The 21,536-nt window shown below is 34.1% G+C and overlaps 2 protein-coding genes across 2 annotated transcripts; both read right to left on the bottom strand.

Moving 5' to 3' along the window:
- Window positions 1-206: 206 nt before the first annotated feature.
- On the bottom strand, window positions 207-12,361 carry LOC106745656 (the record flags this gene model as incomplete). Its single annotated transcript, XM_014621462.1, has 8 exons — window positions 12,271-12,361; window positions 11,938-12,199; window positions 11,570-11,744; window positions 11,357-11,473; window positions 11,159-11,295; window positions 10,951-11,083; window positions 527-644; window positions 207-468 (listed from the first exon to the last, which is right to left on the bottom strand). Coding segments are annotated over exons 1-8 (1,295 nt in total), but the record flags the coding sequence as incomplete, so codon positions are not given.
- Window positions 12,362-18,201: 5,840 nt separating this feature from the next.
- LOC106745657 (odorant receptor 4-like) lies at window positions 18,202-19,385 on the bottom strand. Its single transcript, XM_014621464.1, has 5 exons — window positions 19,360-19,385; window positions 19,000-19,183; window positions 18,550-18,686; window positions 18,342-18,474; window positions 18,202-18,252 (listed from the first exon to the last, which is right to left on the bottom strand). The coding sequence occupies exons 1-5, from the start codon at window positions 19,383-19,385 to the stop codon at window positions 18,202-18,204; spliced, it is 531 nt and encodes a 176-aa protein (XP_014476950.1).
- Between the last annotated feature and the right edge of the window lie 2,151 nt (window positions 19,386-21,536).

A 21,536-nucleotide genomic window follows, 5' to 3' on the forward strand; every position in this document is an offset into this window, starting at 1 on the left:
CTATTTCTTATAATTTTTACAATATTCGCTTCGAAAGAAAAATACCGATTTTTTTTCAAAAGGGTATTTCATTCCTTAAAAATGCGTATGGGTACATATAAAAAAAATATGTATCCCTTATTTTGATTTGAAGTACAACATATTACGTTTATCACAATCAGAGGGAGACGCTTTTGTCCTGTTACATGTGAGTAAAAGAGACTCACTTTACTATCATAAACAAGTAGCAAGCATGAATGGTTAATATAATAAACATTGTATCCGCGGCGATGCTGTTAAATATAGCCACCGTCCCAGCCATGTTGCTGTGCAACCATAACCAGAACCAATAGGTTTGTATGTCAACTCCGTAATCAAGTTCAAAGCCTAAGCCTCTTAGGCGGGTCTCATTACGAGGTAAAACAATATCCAGCATCGGCGAAATTGTCGGTGCTAGAATGAAGCACATAAGTCCACCGCACATAATTACTGAAAAGATAGAAATAATGTTATATATGCTCGCCACGTTGACAAGTATTTATCATACTTGCGTATACGATACAAAATGTCTTCGTTTCTGACGCGTAATTCTGTAGAATTTTATTTTCCCCTTTGCTCGACACTCTCTCCCATTCTGTTTGAATTTGCCGTAACAGTATTTTCATCTAGCGATTTTTTGAGAAGATATGCGGTGTATTTGAATCGTAATGTGTGCCTATCTACATTAAGAAACCTATTTAATTTACTTAACACGTTCCCTGCCAGACCGTTTTTTGAAGACTTTCCGTTCAGGCCGCATGGGGCGTATGCGCCCCATGCTTTACAATTGTATTGTTTTGTTTCTGGCGTATGCCTAACAATAATTAAAAAATCATAATTATCAAGGAAAGGGTGTATAGTTTAAGATGCATAACACAACAAACCAATAAATTTATTTTTCTAGGAATTAGTTTAACAAATACCTGGCTGAATATTACTCTACCAAGCGAGTTGCATCCTCACATATCATTTTTTTTATCATGCCTATATAAGTTTAAAATAAAACATTTTAATTGAAATCAAGTTTGTATACAATCACAAAGGGATATTACGGTGAACTTTGTTAAAACATGGCAAACATAAGTCTAGTTTATCCACACAACTATCGCAGAATGTTGCAACTTTTACAGTACAGTTTCTTGCCGATTGGGAACCTAAATTTTTAACATTTTTTTCGTAACAAATTTTGCAGCGCCTTCTTATCGAATTAAAGCGGCCTTCCTTTTTTTAAATTTCGTGTCGATTTCTTCTTGGTCCAATTAGTAGAGAATTATTATTATTATCATTATTATTACATGACATCAGATTCATTGCTAATTTTTTTCGGAATTCGATGCTTGTTTTTTTTTTGGTTTGTAAGACTGTTATATATAATCCATGAATTCACTACAGCTGTGTTCAGGCAAAGTTCAAATACAATTTTTTGTACCACTTTACTGATTTTCGTAGAGAACTGCAATATGAAGCCATTTGATCGGAGATATCTACATAAGACTTTCCTTCATTATAATCCACAATAATCTTCGGTTTTGCAGTTAAAACAAGTTGCGGTGAAAAACAGTTGTCTATCGCGCCGCGTGGGGCGTATACGCCCCATGATCAAATGAGCGTATCAACAATAGTATTAAGATGCCTATAATTGACTGCATAATGAATTTTTAAAAAATTCTTCATTTTACAATGATAATACCAAATGGCTTGAACGGAAAGTTCAGCGTGGGGAGCATACGCCCCACGCGGCAAGGAACGTGTTAAACAAAATGCTCGTTTGGACATGGGTAAATGTTTTGATTATGAAAGCCAAAATTTAGTTTTTTGAAAAGAAGATGAAAAAGGTTTGATTTAGAGAACTAAAACTTTTGATTCAGGGAACCAAATGTTGGCTCTCACAGCTAAAACATTTGTTTGTTCACATTCACACAAGTATTATGTTTGAGTCGACTAAATGGATTTCTCAATGTATTATACTCTGTGATACATCGATAACAATTTAAACGAATGGATTGATCATTTACGATATATATATAGTAACAGTTATATTATAATACCTCTGTTCTAAATATCTTCAAAGTCAAGATCTTAGACAAAACCAAAAATATAGTAAGGATCGGCGGCATACATATGCACACTGCGTCCATATCTTCTCCCCAGACTTGGTGCAGTCTCTTTAACTATATCAGAGAGAAACAAACGATAAAATTTATTTATCAGTTCTGTGTTTGTTACTCTATGTCATAATTTAAAGCCATTCATATAAAAATTGCTACATTTTAATTAATAATTAATAATGGTGCAATTCTCTCTACACAAAGAAAAAAATTCCTTTGGATTAATAAATTTTTTTTTATTGAAATAAACTTGTTTTTTGGAATGGAGCAAACAAATAAATATTTGATTCAACAAATGGGATTGTTTCTCAAATAATATCTTTACTCAAATAAATATCTTTACACTAATAATATATATTTTTATATTTTCGTCCAACCATTACATTGGTTATCACAAACAATAAATTATTTGAAAGAAGTAATACTATGTTAGAAAAATATTAAAAATTGCTTTGTTTCAATGGAACAATATTTAATATATAATGAAATAAATTTTGTTTATTGGAAACTAAATATTATATATATTTCCTCTAAATATTAGGGGTACCCATGAGTAATGTCGTTTTTTCAGATTGAATAAATATCCACTATGAGGTTTTGAATCCCAATGAAACCATAACTGCTGAATATTATTATACACAGCTTGATAGGCTGAACATTGCTTTGCTTCAAAAATACCCAAGACTGATTAATCGAAAGGGTATCATTCTCTAGCATGATAACGTAAGATTTCATAGCGCCAGAATCACCCAAAAAAAATCAAGAAGTTGAAGTAGTCCTCCCTCACCCGCCATATTCTTCAGAAGCTGCTCCGTCAGACTACTACTCCTTTAGATCAATGGAGCATTTTCTTTGTGGGAAAAACTTTTCTACTACAGCAGCCATCAAAACTGCACTAGAAGAATATTTTGCCATAAAACCACCCTCATTTTACAAGAAGGGAATTAAAAGTTCGCCAGAGAGATGGAAGAAGATTATCACTAATGATGGGAATTATTTTGTAGAGTAATCTGTACTAAATATTAAATAAAATAAAGTTTTGTATAAAAATCAAAAAGCAGCATTACTTATGAGTATCCCTAATAATACTGTTTTTTTCTATCAAACAATATGGTTTATTCTAATCAAACAACAATATTTGCATTCAAACAAAATGATATATGATACTAAATTATATTGTTTATAATAAACAAACTCAAATCAAACAAATATGTATACTAAATCTGAAGAAATCTTTTTCCCTGTGTAGCTCGCTATCGCATACGTTACAGTTGTTTGGTATTATTAGGTGTACAACTTTGCTCTCGCCGTTTTTTTTTTAATTTGAGGCTTTATTGCAAAAAATGGAGATAAAGTTATGACTCAAAATATTGTCCATCACTGGCCANAAAAGTATCTAATTGTTTTTCAAATTATTTATTATTTGCGATATTTTACGTGTCATCAACTTTCTGTTAATTATATAAGATATCTATATTTCTCGATGTGTGACAAAAGAGAAATAAATATTATCTTTACCTGAGGTGGAAGATATGAAAATAATATAAAAATGTTGAACAATTGGATGATCTTCCTTTTATTTTGCGCTTGATATGGCCATAAGCCGACCATTGAGCAAAATAGTTTGCTCAGATAATAGTAAGGCATATCAAACAACGTACTCATGTTTACCCGCGCACGTATCGAATACTTCTGACAAAACAGCGGAAGATGATGCATCAATAAGGGGATTATTACAATGAAACTTTCGTTGATAATACATTCATGTCCGACGTCTAGAGAGTGCGCTTAGTAAAATTATAGTGTACGAAATATGAATTTTTCATGCCACAACAGGGGCCACCGGGACATGAAGTTAAAGTAGAGAAAATGATAGATACTGTAAGAACAGAATAAATGTATCGTGGTATAGCAAGAAAAATATAAAATGTAACATGTCAATGTGACAATGAGACACTATGCATAGAGTGTCTCACAATACACAATAATATGCCGGGTTGTCTCTGGCTGGCATGAGAAAAAGAAAAAGAGAAAGACTGAAAATTAGTCGCGCATGCTCTCTCTCTTTCTCTCTCTCTCTCTCTCTCCCTCTCTTTCTATTCATGTCTTTTAGACATTGTTACGTCCTGGAAGAGGACGAACGCAACATAATCGCTTACTTGCGCACTCGCGAGCCCTAAACGTACTGGTAGGTCTGCAGATCAGGTCAAGGTCCGAAGAGGCCCATTTACTCTGATCACGCACATTTACTCTGAACGTACGTTAGGTGGTCCTTTATTTAGGTCAAAGAACTTAATCTCTTTACCTGGGATAGGACCATATGAGCGTGTTGAGAGGGGAATTTAGATTTAGGTAATTGCAAGGAGATGAATAAATAGTTTTAACGACTTGATTAAATTTAGAGCATTTTGAATAAAACAGTTTATTAATAACATAATTTGGTTCTCGGATGGATTAATAATAGTGGTAAATTGATAAGAAAAGTCATTGTAAAAGATACAACATTTAAAAGATGAAAGGGTTAGCTAAAGTTAAACAATGAGATATGTGGGTTAACATTAAACAACTTTTATAAATCAGCATTATTGGAATAATGCGAATATAAGATGAAAATTAAAGTGAGATTAAGATAAAAAGGTAATCCGTGTAACTTAATATAATACGATTGGATTTAACGTAACAAGAATATTTAACGTATCGATATGGCGAGGAAAACATCATTATATAATTCAAGGAAGGTAATAACTGTGTATGGTTTGAGGAGTGAAGTAGGATTGGAGATTGGATTGAAATGATTAAAAGTCATGGTTAAATATGAAATGAAGACTTACTATTTAGATGAATCAATGACTGACGACTGAAGACGAATGAAGACGAAGACGAAGACTACAGAAGAAGATTTGAGAATGAGAATGAAGAAGACTGAGACTGAACTGACTCTTGGACTGCTGAAGACTGAATATTAACTTCAACTGGACTTGAACTTGAACTGAACTGAACTCACGGCAAAAGAGTGAGGCTTATATAGGAAAGACTTCAGGGGGTGGTGGATGACGATCACTAATAAAAGAAAATTTCGTGGGAAATAGTTATTCTAGAAAATTCTTAATACTATTTGGATGTCATAAATGATCCTAAGAACATAAACCTATCAAAGGGCCTTCGTTCGACCGGCTATGTACATAAGCGGATAAGATCGCAGACCCATCGGGAGTCTTATGACGTATTTGGGCGGCGTGTAATCGTGTCTTTTCCATAAAAGCGCTTGTTTAAATCTGTTTGTTTTACAATCATAAAAGAAAGAATTCGCTGCTATCTAGGTACCCAGGATGTACAGATACGTGCCTAACGTAGAGGCGGCAAGATTATCTTAGTTATAAAAAAGGAATTTGTTGTCCCCGGGGTACCCAGGAAGTAAATAAACTACATACCTGTCGTGAAGGCGGAAAAGATGATAGACGCATTGGGAACCGTACGGCACGTTTAGCGGCGGCCATTGTAATCTTATCTTTATTACAGTAGCGCTTGCCCGAAATCCGTCTGTTTCCCAATCATATAATTAAAAAGAGAAATTCGCAGTTTCCGAGACATCCAGGACATAACAATATGAACAGTTGGAGATAGCTATCTGTTATTGCAGTACGGAATAAAGTATTATGATATGAATAAAGTGTTATGATATATACGTATATTTGTTATATAGATTGTATATAATATATGTACATATGCATATATGGAGAAATTTAGTTATCTCACAAATCTATTTACCGTTTCTATTTTTGTTACCTACTGTAATGTATAAATTTTGATGTCAATTTCAGATTCACATGAATCCGCGCACAAATTACGAATTGCTATAAGACATGTTAAACATTTATATACATGAAATATATTAAAATAAATATTTCATAAATATTTTATTGCTAACAAAGGAAGTGCACGAAATGATAATCGCGAATAGTTGTATATTATTAGAAAGGTTTTAACTAGCAGACTTTACCTGTACAATATTTCGCTTGAATAGTGCCTGTAGAGGGCGCTATATGCAATATAAGTTACAGGGGATACGGATATACGGTAAGGAAAAAGTCAAATAAGACATTTTCGAAAAAAATATTTCATATAAAAATTGTAGGATTTTAAATGATACATTACATAATAATATTAATATGACTTTGAATAGTGTCGTCATTGTCAGGTGAAGGTCACTTTGAATTTTTTTAATGTAACCCCTGCTTTTTATTATATATTGTTATAACTTCCCTCAAAAGCTTTTCAAAACTATAACTTTATACTATATACTAGTATTATAATATTATAGTATTATAGTATATATACTATATACTTTATAACAAAGTATTTTTTTATAAAGTATTTTTCGAGTTATGGGATTTAAAATTTAGGTATTGTTAGCATTAGCACTACACAAAGTATACAACGTAGAGGTTAAACTGTTGAATTTCAACCTCATTTACCATGGTATGAGGTTGAATTTCAACCTCATTTACCACATGGTATGTGTTAAACACATGTACAACAAAAATATAAATTTGATTTTTTAATCTCCATGTTGTATATCTTGGGTAATGCTAATGCCAGCAATACCGTAAATTTTAAGTTCCATAATTCAAAAAATACTTTTATTGGAAAGATAATATATTATGGTATTTTGGAAATCTCTTGAAGTACGCTTTTGGCCTTTGTACGGCCCAGTGCCGATCGGGGCTTATTCCATGTGCGCAGGTGTTCTTCTGTGCGTGATTTTTTGGGCTGCAAATTTTGTACGCTGATCTAGGCTGATTCTTGAACAAACATTAGATTTTTTCCATGCATTTTCTCTTTGTACTTTTATTTTTTCTTTGCGTCATTTAAATATTTGTTTCTTTGTGTTCTGTACAAAATGGCTATTAGGGCATTAAAAATATTTGAGCTTCTTAAGCAAAAACTCAAGAATTACACCACTGTTGAGGGCAACCCATCTCGTAAAGAGATTTAACTAACGGAAAAAATAATATCCATGGTTAATTCCTTGGATTCCATGGTTAAATCATGGATAACGAAGATCAATTAAAATTTAAAGAGGTTACAGATGTATACACTGATGCTATTTTTAAAGATGGCGAAATCGAGCCAATTTATAAAGAGAAAGAACATTCATCTTCTAATAAAGAAACATTCATCTTCTAAAAAATTAAAATTCATCTTCTATAAAGAAATCAAAATTTATGTTCTATAAAGAAACATTCATCTTCTAAAAAATCTTTATCTTTTATACCTCTTACATATGCGCGTCGTGTCGTAGAAACACATAAGAAGTATTCAAATTGGTCTTTTAATATAATTAAAGCTCTATTCCCCAAAATAAAACATCCTGCCTACATAAGTAGATGTGAGAAATATGTTGTACAACAGAGCATACATCGGGAATAATGGCTGTCAGTAACAAAATATTGTTAGGAGCAATTTATACAGGCCCGTCAGGAAAAAATTCCAGTTCATGACTAGACTATACGGCGGTGGACTTTGTACCATGCTAAATTAATTGGATTGATAGGTTTCGAAGCGTCTTTGCAATGGATCAACGAATTTAAAAATACTTTTCGTATTTCGTTAAGAAAAATCTGTACTTCAAGAAACAACACTAAGTCAAGCGGACTGCGAAAAAAGGCATTGAATTTCATCTCAATTTTGTTGATAATATTTATTCAGAGTTTGATGCAAGTGAAATATTCAATACCGATCAGTCGGGATTTAACTACACGCCACTTTACAAATGCACGCTATCATTTGAAGGTGAAAAAATTACGACAGCAGTTATCACTCAATTAAACGCTCGAATTTATTCCTATACTATTACATCGATTCTTCCTATGGAGGGAAAATTGATATCGCCAATGCTGATCTGCTTCCAGAAAGTTTATGGTCAATTTCCTGCGACTACATAACTTCCCAATTACAAAAACCTCGTACTTCGGTGTTCCAAATCTGACAAACTAGACAAGAGACTCGTTTGAGGAGATTTTTTTCAAAATATTTTTAAACCCGTCGTTGAATGAAACCCAGAAAAAAAGATCGTTCTGATTATAGATTCGTGAAGCGCTCAAAGGTCAGACAAACTGTATTAAGTTGATAATGTTACTGTTACATTAAAAATTTTGCCGGAAGGTTCAATAGGTTTTATGCAACCACTCAATCTATTTTGTTTTCATTAATGGAAAGATTTTATCAAGCGTTTTACGGAACACGCTTTTATTACTGGAAATCAAGCATTTTTGCACAAACATAAAAATATATTGAAAATTCACAGCTTGATTTTAAACCAAATTCATTCTTCAATATATCAACCGATGTTTAGGTTCGTATGGTTCAAAAGGAGATTTGATATACCATATGTGGAGTTTAAAGAGTAAAAGACATAAATTTTTCTTTTGAAGAACTCATTTGCCAGATTTGTAACCAAAATCCTACATGCATCAAATGTTCATATGATTTTTCCAATCAACCTCTTTGTTAACTGCTTTGTTGATTGCTTTTTTGAACGTTATCATTACCATTAGTTATTTCGTTCGCTTTCTCTTCCCTCTTCATGTATATTTTCACTCCTAAAATGAAATAAAAAACACGATTTATGTTTAATTAAATAGAATAACTTATAACTTGGAACGTTTTTTATTAAACGCACACACACACGCACACACACACTCGCACACGCACGTAAACACATACGTACGCGCGCGCGCGGCAGAGAGGATTTGGATATAACCTTTTGAATGCTGAATACTCCTGGCACAAACAATCCGCATGGCGCGCGCCTAGCGATTTTGATCGCTAGGAACAGAATACTTTTTTCGCTTATGCAAACTCTGTCGATTGAATACGCAAGGCGCAATTACTTGAATAATGTAATTGAACAGGAAAGTTATTTTCGAACATTCATTATTTTTATTAATTTTACGCACAACGCAAGCCACGCGCCGGCGATAGTCGAACCGCGCGCCAAGCGGAGCTAAACGCATACGAGATCTGTTCAAAAAGTATCGCGAATTTTGAATTTCCGCGGGTTACGTATATTCGATTTTCGATTTTTTTGTGGCGTTATGTTGGTACTCATGTCCCTCACTTATGCCGACAAGTTCGGCCATTTTGAATATTCAGTTTATCTTTGACAGCTGTTTTGCTTGGACGCGTTTTGGCTCGTCTTCGATTTTTGCCTATTCCAAAAAATGGATCAAAGAATCTAACAAAATTAAGTGCGCGGACGCATTCCGAATGTTGACTGTGGCATATGGTGAAGCTACCTTGGACCGAAGCAACGTTTATCGGTGGTACAAAATGTTCTCAGAGGGCCGAGAAGATGTGAACGACGAAGAGCGTGCCGGACGCCCGAGCACGTCAACAACAGACGAAAACATTGATGAAGTGAAGAAAATAGTATTGGCCAATCGTCGAATCACCGTTAGAGAAGTTGCTGAGGACCTAAACATATCGATTGGCTCGTGCCATTCGATTTTTACTAATGATTTGGGCATGAGACGGGTCGCCGCGAAATTCGTACCAACGCCCCTGTTCATACATCGTTGCTTGTGCGCGAATTTTTGGCCAAAAACAACACACTAATGATGCCGCAGCCACCGTATTCCCCAGACCTGGCCCCCTGTGACTTTTTCTTGTTCCCGAAACTGAAGAGGCACATGAAAGGACGACGCTACGCTACGATTGAGGAGATGAAGGAGGAGCTGAACAAGATCACAAAAAATGATTTTTTGAAGTGCTTCGAGGATTGGAAAAAACGTTGGCACAAGTGTATAATATCTGATGGGGATTACTTTGAAGGAGACAAAATAGATATTCATGAATAAATAAATAATTTTTGAAAAAACACAAAATTCGTGATACTTTTTGAACAGACCTCGTATATGCATCCATAGCACTCAAAGGGTTAAATACCGCGAAAGTGACGAATCGTGAGGTCTTTATCTCGTTGTGACACACACACACACACACATACACACAAAGGTGTAAATTCGACCGTGCAACCTCCATGCAGTACACTTTGGATAATGCTAATATCGGCGGTACTAACTTTCAAACTCTATAATTCGAAAAATACTTTATAAAAAAATACTTCATTCCAGTGTTTTAAAAAACTCTTGAGGTAAGCTACAACAATATGTAATAAAAAATGAAGGTTCCATTAAAAAAATTCAAGGTGACCTTCACGTGACCTTGACAATGCTATTAAAAGTCATACTAATACTACTATGTAATGCGCTATTTAAAATCCTACAACTCTTGTACAAAACCTTTTTTTCAAAAATGCCTCGTGTACCTTTTTTTCTTACCCTGTATAACTTATATTGCATATAGCACCCTCTACAGGCATCATTCAAGCGAACTACTGTACAGGTAATGTCTGCTAGTCAAAACCTTTCCAATAATATATAGCCATTCGCGATTATCATTTCGTGCACTTCTCTTGTAAATGTCGCATTTTTTTTTTCTGATAAAGATAACAATCGTTATTTATTTTCGAATAAAGTAGCTGCAGAGATTTATCGGAAAGACGCTAACACTGTAAAATAGGACATCGACGTCTGCAGTATCTAAAGTAAATAAGGGGATTGACAATATAATATTTAGATATCATATAAACATATTATATAAACGATAAATATATATTCGAAATCATTGATTCGTTGATTATACGTTGCAGAGCTATCCTGACGAATGAGAATAATCTATGGAAAGAGAAGCATTCTTCCTAATCCCGCAGCACGTTAACGAATCATTGATTTCAAGTGTACCTCCGAGTTTTCACACATACCGCGCAATAATTTTCTAGCGACATAACAAACAATTTTCCAGCCATCAACTGGCACGGTGAACGACTTTTCATTAAAATCAATATGAAATCTTTTTGTACCATGGCAGACATATTGTACCAAGAACTCGAATATCTGTAACAAAACCTGTTGTTTTTAATATCACAAATATAGTACATTCTTAATTGTCAAAAGAGTTCGATAACTCACGTTGATTCGTGAATGTTTATACTTTCATCCAGTATAAATTGTGCCATTAAACTAAGGAAGAACAAGTGCATCATTACGCCAATTACGAATGCAGCGGACATCATCATTTCGGCCCATTGAAACATTTTGCTCACTAGCTAAATGTGAAGAAACAAAATGAAGTATATGCGAAATAGGATTCTTTTCGCTTAAACTTACTTGGACCGCCGCGATACTTATGGTGATTACATTCAAGCCTGCTCCAATGAGGAGGCTCCATGCATAAATGTAGTGTAATAATTGTGCGGATCTAATTAAAAGAGATATACAAGATATCTGAAGAGTTTCAGTATGGTAAATACGCTTTATAAATCTATCAAGATCATTCAATACGTAAATGAGTACGTTGTGTATATATTTGAATACAGTTACCAACTCTATCGCTTTCTTGTGACTAAGGACGCATTCTTTTATGGCAGTAGCTTGTTCTAATTTCATTTGCTCTCCTTCACATTGGTAAGGGTTGTATTCGATGTTAAAATTACGAATATCACAAGATCTCACGCTGCGTTCTCCAATTGAATCAGTTACATGTTCTAATTTATATCTGAGAATAAGGCGAAGAGTTTATCATCTGCATGCAAAAGTATTTTATGTTTCAGTTATCTTAAGAAAATCAAAATATATTTTATGAACTAACTTTTTACAATATTAATAAAATAATAACTAAATAAGGGATAGACGTAAAAAGAGAAACATTTTTTTAACTTCAAATATCCGTTCTGGTATTGTATATTTACCTTACTATTGCAAACAAGTAGCACGTGTGAATGGTGAGTGTAATAAACATTATATCCGCGGCAATGATGTTAAACATAACTACAATTCCTGCTATGTTAGTATGTAACCATAACCAAAACCAATACACCTGCATGTCAACACCATAATCAAGATCGAATCCTAAGCCTCTTATGCGCGTTTCGTTACGAGGTAAAACGATGTCCAACACTGGTGTGATCGTTGGCGCCATGATAAAGCACATGAGTCCATAACACATTATACCTGAAAAGATAAAAGTACTATCATTTTCATCATATGTATTCGTCATATTTGCTTCTATATGACCTATTTACCATACTTGTATATGCGATACATAATCTCCTCGTTTTCGAGGCATAAGTCGCTAGAATTATGTTTTTCTTCCCCCTCGAAACTAATTTCCATTCTGTTTCAATTTGACATAGTAACATCTTCATCTGGTATTTTAGGAAGATAAGCTAAATACTTAAGTCGTAATATATCTGTATCTGATGTGCTGTATGTTGTTTTGATAGTGATTCAAATATATCATGTGATCGTGTGCGAAAAAATATCTTGCAAAAACATAATGTTCCAAAGAAATTTGAAATTATATATAAATTTCTAATTATATAAAATATCTGAAAAGTTTTCTAAAGAAGTCGTAGAATTCAATTTTGTGAGAATTCCAAAAGACTATATGAAAAATTCTGAGAATATTTTTATCAGAATAATGCAATTAATATACCTCTGGTTCAAATAACATAATAGTAATTGTTTTGGACAAGCATAGAAAAATGGTAAAGATGGGTGGCATGCACATGCATACTGCGTCCATGTTATTTCCCCACACTTGTTGTAATCTCTTCATCTAAATTAAAAAAAGACGAATAAAAAAATTCCATGTCCATTTGTCTCGACATTAAGACTTAGGACAATTTATATTAGGATTTCATATTAATTGTTAATGAAAGAGCCTCATTTCAATGAACTTCGATACTACAACACGATAAACATACTTATTTAGACATATTTAATATATTTCACGTCATACCACGCTCGATTAAATTTTTGTCATATCTACCCCAATAGGTAAATTATAAAAACATAGCATAATAATAACATCATAAATTGGTGAAAAATTTCGTAATAATACATTAAAATGACTCGTAATAATGTAATGGTTCTGTCTTAATTAAAAATTTCAAAATAAATTTAAAAATAAAATTAGACACAAATTCAATTTGGGATATTTCTTTGAGATATTATTGTATAATATTCAATATTTATACAAATTTCAATTCTTAAAAGCAAAATCGTAATTTAGAATATTTTCTACAATGTTTAATGTAGCAATAACATTTTAATATTTGCAGTAATTGCAAAAAAAATATTTCTATTCAAATTATTAAATTAGTTAGAAGTTCATCAATTCAAATAAAAAAAAAGGGAATATGTGAGTGGCGTATAAATGTTTAAATAAACTTTGTATTTATTTTTTATTTGTGTGTGTTTTAAACGCGCTTCCTTTTTTAAAACTTTGACATAAAGATTATACAGGGTGTCCCAAACTAATCTCAGTTTCCGTGGTATGCAAGTAGAATGGATAAAACTGCATAGAAAAGTCATGTACCATTTTGCAAAATGACACATGACTTTTTTACTCAGTTTCACCTATTCTATTTGTACACTATGGGAACCGAGAGTTTGGGATACTTTGTATAATATTTCATATTGCAATATGTTGCGAGCCACACGGTACACCCGTGATACGTGCGATATATTGTCGCTCGCGAGAGGCGATTGTCTGCGATTAGCTGACAACATCGCGTCGGCTGTCGCTAGGCACGCGCGTTATTTTCCTTTTATTGTATTGATATTTTCGTGTCTTAGAAACGCGAGATTAAAAAGAAAGCGAAACATCCGGGAACGAATCGGGAGCTTCTGAACCCGATTCAGTACGTTTCTGCATAGTTTGTGACAGGACGTATTCGTGATCGTGTTACGCGTTGTCGATTGCTCGTCGTCAATCGCAATTTATCCATTGAAATACTTCTTTATAATAACTGCGTGCGATATTTACAAAGTTTACCGAGTGTTATTGAATTTGCGTTCACACTTTAAGTTCTTGTTAACGTTTCTGAGAGTGAGTGCGTCGCGGAACTCTCACGCGTGTGTTGTACCCCTTCAAGGAAGCAATAAATTGAAGAATCATTGTGTTATTGTTAATGCGCCGTTGTGTTATTTTGAATTGAACTTTACGCTTATAAGAGACTCTTGTTCACGTGCGCACATAATATTTCTAAACTATAATTCAGGAATGATTGTATATTTTTACATATAAATGCATCAATTTGACTCCTTCAGACACAATTATATTTTTAAATATTTTCACCATAACGAAGCTGAAATATTTTTCTTAATTATTAAGCAATTATTTTCTTTCCTAAAAATTTTTTCTTATAAATTTAATTTTATAAATATTTTGCTAAGATGATTCGCTATATTGCGATTGTTTTACCGAAATATTATTTACAAATTATTTACAAATTAATTATAATAGTTATTAATGTTTTAATAAATATTTTAAAAATCAATTTTTACATCTATTTTCTTAAATATACCCCCATAATTGCATTACAAATTCCATACAAGATTTCATCAACATTGTAATTTCATAAACATTTTCCTATTGGAGAATATGAGATATGTTATATTTATATTTCAGCAGTAAGGAAGAATACATATACGATCTTTACCTGAGGCGGAACATATGTGAGCAATATTAGCATGTGCATCGCATGAATGGTCTTCCTTCTAATCTGCGATTGATGCGGCCATAGACCGACGATCGAGCAAAATAATTTTGTCAGATAATAGTAGTGCGTATCGAATAACGTACTCATGTTTACCCGCACAGGTATCGGATATTTCTGACAAAATCGCGGGAGGATAATGCAGTGCAGGTCTTGTTACAATGTAGATCTCTATTTTATCTAAATACGAACGTGTCCATCGCTTGAATAGAAATTGCAGTGTTCAAGATATGAATTTTTCATGGCGCAACAATATTCATTGAAACATGTAGTTAGGGTGGCAAAAGTGATGGTAGAGTTTCCCTAACTCCTTCTCTAACCAGACATATGAAAATGCATAAATGGAATGAATATATCGTGTGTAGCCAGAATAGTAGAGTTATAGTAAAACGTGCTACAACATGTTGAAATATTATGTGTATGTGTGCTGAAATACTATATATACTCTGTTTCTTATACACGAACAGAATTGGAAGTGAGTATTTTTTGTGTAAATTGCAAAAGATAAAATTGGCACACGGAGAAAAATCATTTGCTGGCACATCAAACTTAATGCTATCGCAGCAAAATCTGTCAGTCTTATTATATGGACGCAAAACGATTTGTTAAGAACACTAATTGCTATTTGCTGGATTATTTTGCTGAAATCTACAAATTATTTTCTTGTAAATTCAAATTAGTAAATATAAAAACACATTATTTTATTTTAACAGTAAATTAATTAAGAATAATTTGCTAATTTGTTTATGCCACTAAACATTATTGCTGTTACAACGAATATGAAATGGAAACGATAATTTTATTACAATAGCATAATTATTTTTTTCAGTATAAGTACATTTGTCAGAGAAAATGAAATTTTGATTGTTTGCTCATGTCAAAAAAATGTTTTATGCACTGATAAAAAATTATTGTTATTTATTTAAGTACAATTTCCCGAACAAAAAGTTTTCATTAAATTGTAATTTATAAAAAAAAAATTAAGCATTTAATACCAAAGTCTAAGATATATTAGGTTTATGCATAATTCCATAACAAAAATCGAATAAATTTCAAACGCAAAATATTTAGCAAAGAAAGCGATTTTAATCAATTAAATATGTTCCATTCTGTTCAATGACTTTCTGCCATCTCTCCACGAGCTTCATTATCACTCTTTCATTGAAGTCCTGAGATTTTTGGGCAAAGAAATCATCCAAATAGTTTTTGAGGACGTCCAAGGAACTGAAGGTTTTGTTATTCAAATTGTTCTGTAGCGCCCGGAACAAGTGATAGTCTGAAGGTGCAAGGTCCGGACTATATGATGGGTGCACCAAAACATCCCACCTAAACCGCAATAACTTTCGCCGCGTTATCAGAGAAACGTGTGGTCTAGTATTGTCCTGGTGGAACACAACGCTCTTTCTATTCGCCAATTCGAGCCGCTTCTGATCGGTTGCTCGCTTTAATTTGGTCAACTGTGAGCAGTACTTGGTCGAATCAATCGTTTTATTGGGTGGCAGCAGTTCATAATAGACGATTCCTTTCCAATCCCACCAGAAACTGAGCATGACCTACTTCGGGTATAATCCAGCCTTTGCGACCGTCTGAGTAGCCTCCCCGCGCTTCGACCATAATCTTTTTCGACTGATATTGTTGTAGACAATCCACTTTTTATCTCCAGTGATCATTTGCTTTAAAAATGGTTCGTTCTTATGGCATTTGAGCAGCAAATCGCAAGCTGAAATTCGGTCCATTACATTCTTTTCGTGTGACACCAAACATCAAACTTGTTTAATATCCCAAGCTTCCGTAAATGTCTCGAAACAGTTGATTGGTCAATGTTGAGGTTATGTCTAATCTCTGTAGTCGTCAAATGTTGGTCGTAGTCGATTAAAGCCTTGATTTGATCGACATCAGTAGTGACTGGCCGACCAGAGCGAAGAGCATCTTGGAGATTCAAATCTCCGCAATGAAATTTCGCAAACCACTTCCGATACTTTCACTTACGGCATTCTCTCCGTACATGGCGCATATCTTTTTGTGAGTTTGTGACGCATTTTTGCCTTTTCGGAAATAAAAAGGCGAAATGCACCAAAAATGCATGTTTTTTCCTTTCATATTTAAAATATAATTAAACTTCGTATACGTCACGGATCTCGATGAATATTTTCTTAAAATGTCGGCACAAATTTTAGCTTTCACTTAATGTATGACACTTCATATGTTTATCACGTGTGCGTGCGGAAAAACAACTGCAAACGACATCTATTGGAATTTCACTACGGAATTATGCATAGACCCAATATTTCGTTTATTTCAATTTTTGCCATTTAAAATTATGAAACTTCTTAAATATATAAACGGCAAAAAATATTTAATTCGGATCACGCGCACACGCACGCACATATATAGGGTGTCCCAGAATTCACGCAAGATTTGAATTTTGCGCCATTTGTGTGGTAAAGTGTTGCCAACGAAAAAAAAGACAGCGTGACAACTGACAGTTCAGGGTTATTAAAAATGGAGCGCTACACGAAAGAACAACACGTTTTCATTGTTGAGCAATATTTAAAAAATAATGAAGGTTTGGCAGCTACAATTCGCAATTTTCGTACAAAATATGGTCGGAATAGTGATTTATGTTCATTAACTGTGAAGAGATTATTAAAAAATTTAGGGAGACTGGATCAATTAGTGATCTTGCATCCACAACGTGTCACTGTTTGGTGCGGATTTTGGATTGGAGGCATCATCTGACCATTCTTCTTTGAAAATGCGGCTGGTCAGGCAATAAGAGTTAATGGTACTCGCTATCGCAACGTGATAATCCAGTTTTTTGTGCCTAAATTGCAAGATATGGATGTGGACGACATATGGTTTCAACAAAACGGTGCCACATGACATACAGCCCAAGAAACAATTCAATTACTGCATGAGTTATTTCCTTTCCCGTTTTGGCGATCAGAATTGGCCGCCTAGATCATGTGATTTAACGTCGTTGGACTTTTTTCTTTAGGGTTTTTTGAAGTCTAAGGTTTATGCCAACAAGCCTACGACTACCTACGCCTTAAAGGAGAAAATTGAGCGCTGTATCAACGAAATTCAGCCACATTTATGCAAAACGGTCATGGAAAATTTCAACAAGAGTGCGTATATGCCAGCAAAGCCGTGGAGGCCATTTATCCGATATACTATTCCATACATAACCCTATACTGTATACTTTATGAATCAATAAAAAATTTACAATTTTTAATAATAAACCTGTGTTTTCTATGAAAATTACTTCTTGCGTGAATTTTGGGACACCCTATATATATTTTATTAATAAATATAACTTTTATTTTTTATTCTAAAGATAGAAATGGAGAGAGAGAGAGAGAGAGAGAGAGAGAGAGAAAGAGAGAGAGAGAGAGAGAGAGAGAGAGAAAAATAAGACATCAGTTATATTAAAAAATATATGCGGACATTTATCGAAAAGAAGCTAACACCGTAAAATACGACATCGATGTCTGCAATATCTAAAGAAAAGGAAAGAATTTTTAATATATATTATTTAGATTAACTTTAATAACAAATGAATAACAAATGAATTGTCAAGCATTCATACCGCACAAAAGTTTTCCAGTGACATTACAAACAATTGTCCAGCCATCACCTTGCATGGTAAACGGCTTCTCATTAGGATCATTACAACATCTTTTTGAATCTTGGTAGGCATATTGTACCAAGAGCATGAATACCTGCAAACCTACCGCTTTTAATATATTTCATGTAAACGTAATGTTTGCGGTCGAAGTACATATTCAATTACTCACGCCGATTCGCGAACTTTTAAACTGTGGTCAAATATAAATTGCGCCATTAAGCTGAGAAAAAATATGTGTATCAGTTCACCAATTACGTATATACCAGACATCGCCATCTCAGTCCATCGAAACAATTTGCTCATTAACTAAATAACGAGAAGGAAAGTCAAATATTCGCAAGTAAAATTGTCTTTTCTATCCTAACTTACTTGAACTGCCGAGATACTTATGATGATCACATTTGTACTAACCGCAACGGCGAGACTCCACGCGTAAATGTATTGTAATAATCGCGCACATCTAATTAATAAGGAAGATTTGCAAGATATCTGAAGGATTTCAAAACAATCGCGTAACACAAACACTATAATAGTGTTAATATCTTTTATAATTCCATCAAGATTACACGACGTATATACTATAGTACTACGTGCACGAATATATCGTATATATAAATACATGTACAAACTCTATTGCTTTCTTGTGACTAAGAATGCATTCTTTCACGGCAGTAGCTTGCTCTTGCAGTTCCAATCGCCGTTCTTCGCATCGCCAAGTATCACATTCCATATTATAATCATGATTCTCGAAAGATGACGCAGCTCGTTTTCTTATCGGATCAGTTATATGTACCAATTTATGTCTGTAAATTAAAATATGAGTTTATCATTTGAACGTTTATGAATATTTCGCCATATTTCGGATAACCAGATAACCAAAACTGTAGAAGCAGATATTGCACAGAGTCTATTGTAAATTTCTTCGGCATCTTGCTAGCGGAAATACAATAGAATTTGCTAACAGAAAGTGATGACATACATGGTTTGTCCGGAAAGTAATGTCATTGAGTCGATTAAAAAAATTTATTGAACTTTTCGTTACAACACATCAAAATTCTTTAAAATAGGTTCCTCCTGCGTTGACACATCAGCTCCAGCGAGTTTTCCAGGCATCGAATGCATCACGGTAGGCCTCCTCCGGAATGTCCTTTAAAGCCGCAGTGCAAGCTGCTTGGATCCCCTCAATGGTCTCGAAATGCTTTACTTTCATGGGTCCTTTCAGGCGCGGAAACAGAAAAAAGTCGGGGGGAGCGACGTCCGGACTGTACGGAGACTGGGGAATCGTTGGTACCCCTACTTTGGCCAGGTATTTGGTGACAAGGAAGGAGTTGTGGGCCGGCGCGTTGTCGTGATGCAACTTCCAGTCCTTTACGATGTCCGGCCGGACGCGTTGAACCCTGCGTTTCAGTCGCAGTAACTGTGACAGTAAACGGACATTCAATCGTCGGTCTGTGTTCAAAAGTTCTTTCACTCGCGTCACATTGTCGTCCGTGGTGCTCGTCGATAGCCGTCCAGCGCGGGCTTCGTCGTCGACCTCTTCCCGGCCTTCCAAAAAAACCTTGTACCACCGGAACACTTGCCGATCCGACAGGGCATTTTCTTTAAAAGCTGTCTTGATCATTGGAAGAGTTTCCGCCGCGGTCTTGCCAAGTTTAACGCAAAACTTGATCGCCATCCTTTGTTCTAACGAGCGCTGCATTTTTACTTGCACAAGATCACAAAATGACTTTCGCGGAAACGCATGCCCTTACTATGCGGCTGGCGGGAGAAGACTGAGTGACTCAACATTCGTTAGCTGACTTTCCCCTCTACCATTCCCAACCGATCCGAACGCGCCCTGACGGTCAGTCGCGTAAAAAAAATCACTGACATTATTTTCCGGACAAACCATATACAATAAAAAATTTTACATTAAAAACAGTCCACTGAAATTTTGGTGTTACTTTAACATGGGAAATATCTTGATTAGTATTCAAATATATATAAGTATATAGGTTAATTTCAACAAAAGAGGCCCCATTATTTTGCAAATAACCCATAATTTTCGAGTTATTAATTTTTGAAAATGACCATGTATAGAGTATTTTTTATTTAATAACTCAAAAATTTGCACGTTATTCGCAGAATGGTACAAACCTTTTGTTCAGAGTGACCTAATCTACAAATATATGACAGTTGTACCTAACGATCTAGCAACAGATATCAATATATTGGATCTTGAATCTTGAACTTGCTGCTACGTACAACAGCTACCATATATTTGCATCATTCTGAACAAAAAAATCCCGTACAATTTTATAAATAATACGCAAATTTAAGTTATTAATTGAAGAATTCTCTATACATCGCCATTTTCAATAATTAACAACTCGAAATTTTGCGTACTGTTTATAAAATAGTTGAGAATTTTTTGTTCATATTGACCTAAACTACAAATATGTGACAGATGGACAGACGCCTTGCATCGAATATATTTCGAATATATTCTGTACATGTTAAATTAACATATTCAAATGATTAACATATTACTTTTATTTTTATTATATATTCACCTTGTTAAAGGTGTAAACACAAAAATTTCAGTAGATCGTTTTTAACACAAAAATTTTACTGTGCAGTTTGACTGCAGAAACTCAACAGGATATGTTGTTTTGTCACCACTTAAAGAGGTTCGGTAGTGTTAGCGGGGGGAAATCTTAGAGAGGCAAGGGGAGAGAGAACGTCTGACAACGCCGCAAATTTTTTCGGCTGCTGACACGTCGTCGTCGTCGTCTATTGACATTGTACTTGTGTACTCTATTAAAATTATTATAATTAATAAATTGAAAATTGACTGTAAAAAATAATTTATTTGTTAAATTTAAATGAATGTACTTGTTGAAATCGTGTGACTTTGATGTTTAAAACGGGTAAAGTTAAAAGAAAAACAAATAACCTTCAAATTACTACGGATGCTACTGGCAAAGAAAGAATTCGTTTTAATGGAAAGTTTGTTAAAAAATTAAAAGTAGATAGACACGAGGCAAAATGTTAAGTGAAATGAAAGAAAAAGCTCAAAGTCTTAAAAATTCTTCAGTTGAAATGAACAAAGTTGACATTCCTGTTGACGGTGAAAGAGTTGTTAATTTCGATTGTATGGCCAAGAAAATGTTTTGC

This window comes from Dinoponera quadriceps, unplaced genomic scaffold (assembly GCF_001313825.1).
Source record: "Dinoponera quadriceps isolate SergipeBrazil2010 unplaced genomic scaffold, ASM131382v1 scaffold1819, whole genome shotgun sequence".
Taxonomy (NCBI): domain Eukaryota; kingdom Metazoa; phylum Arthropoda; class Insecta; order Hymenoptera; family Formicidae; genus Dinoponera; species Dinoponera quadriceps.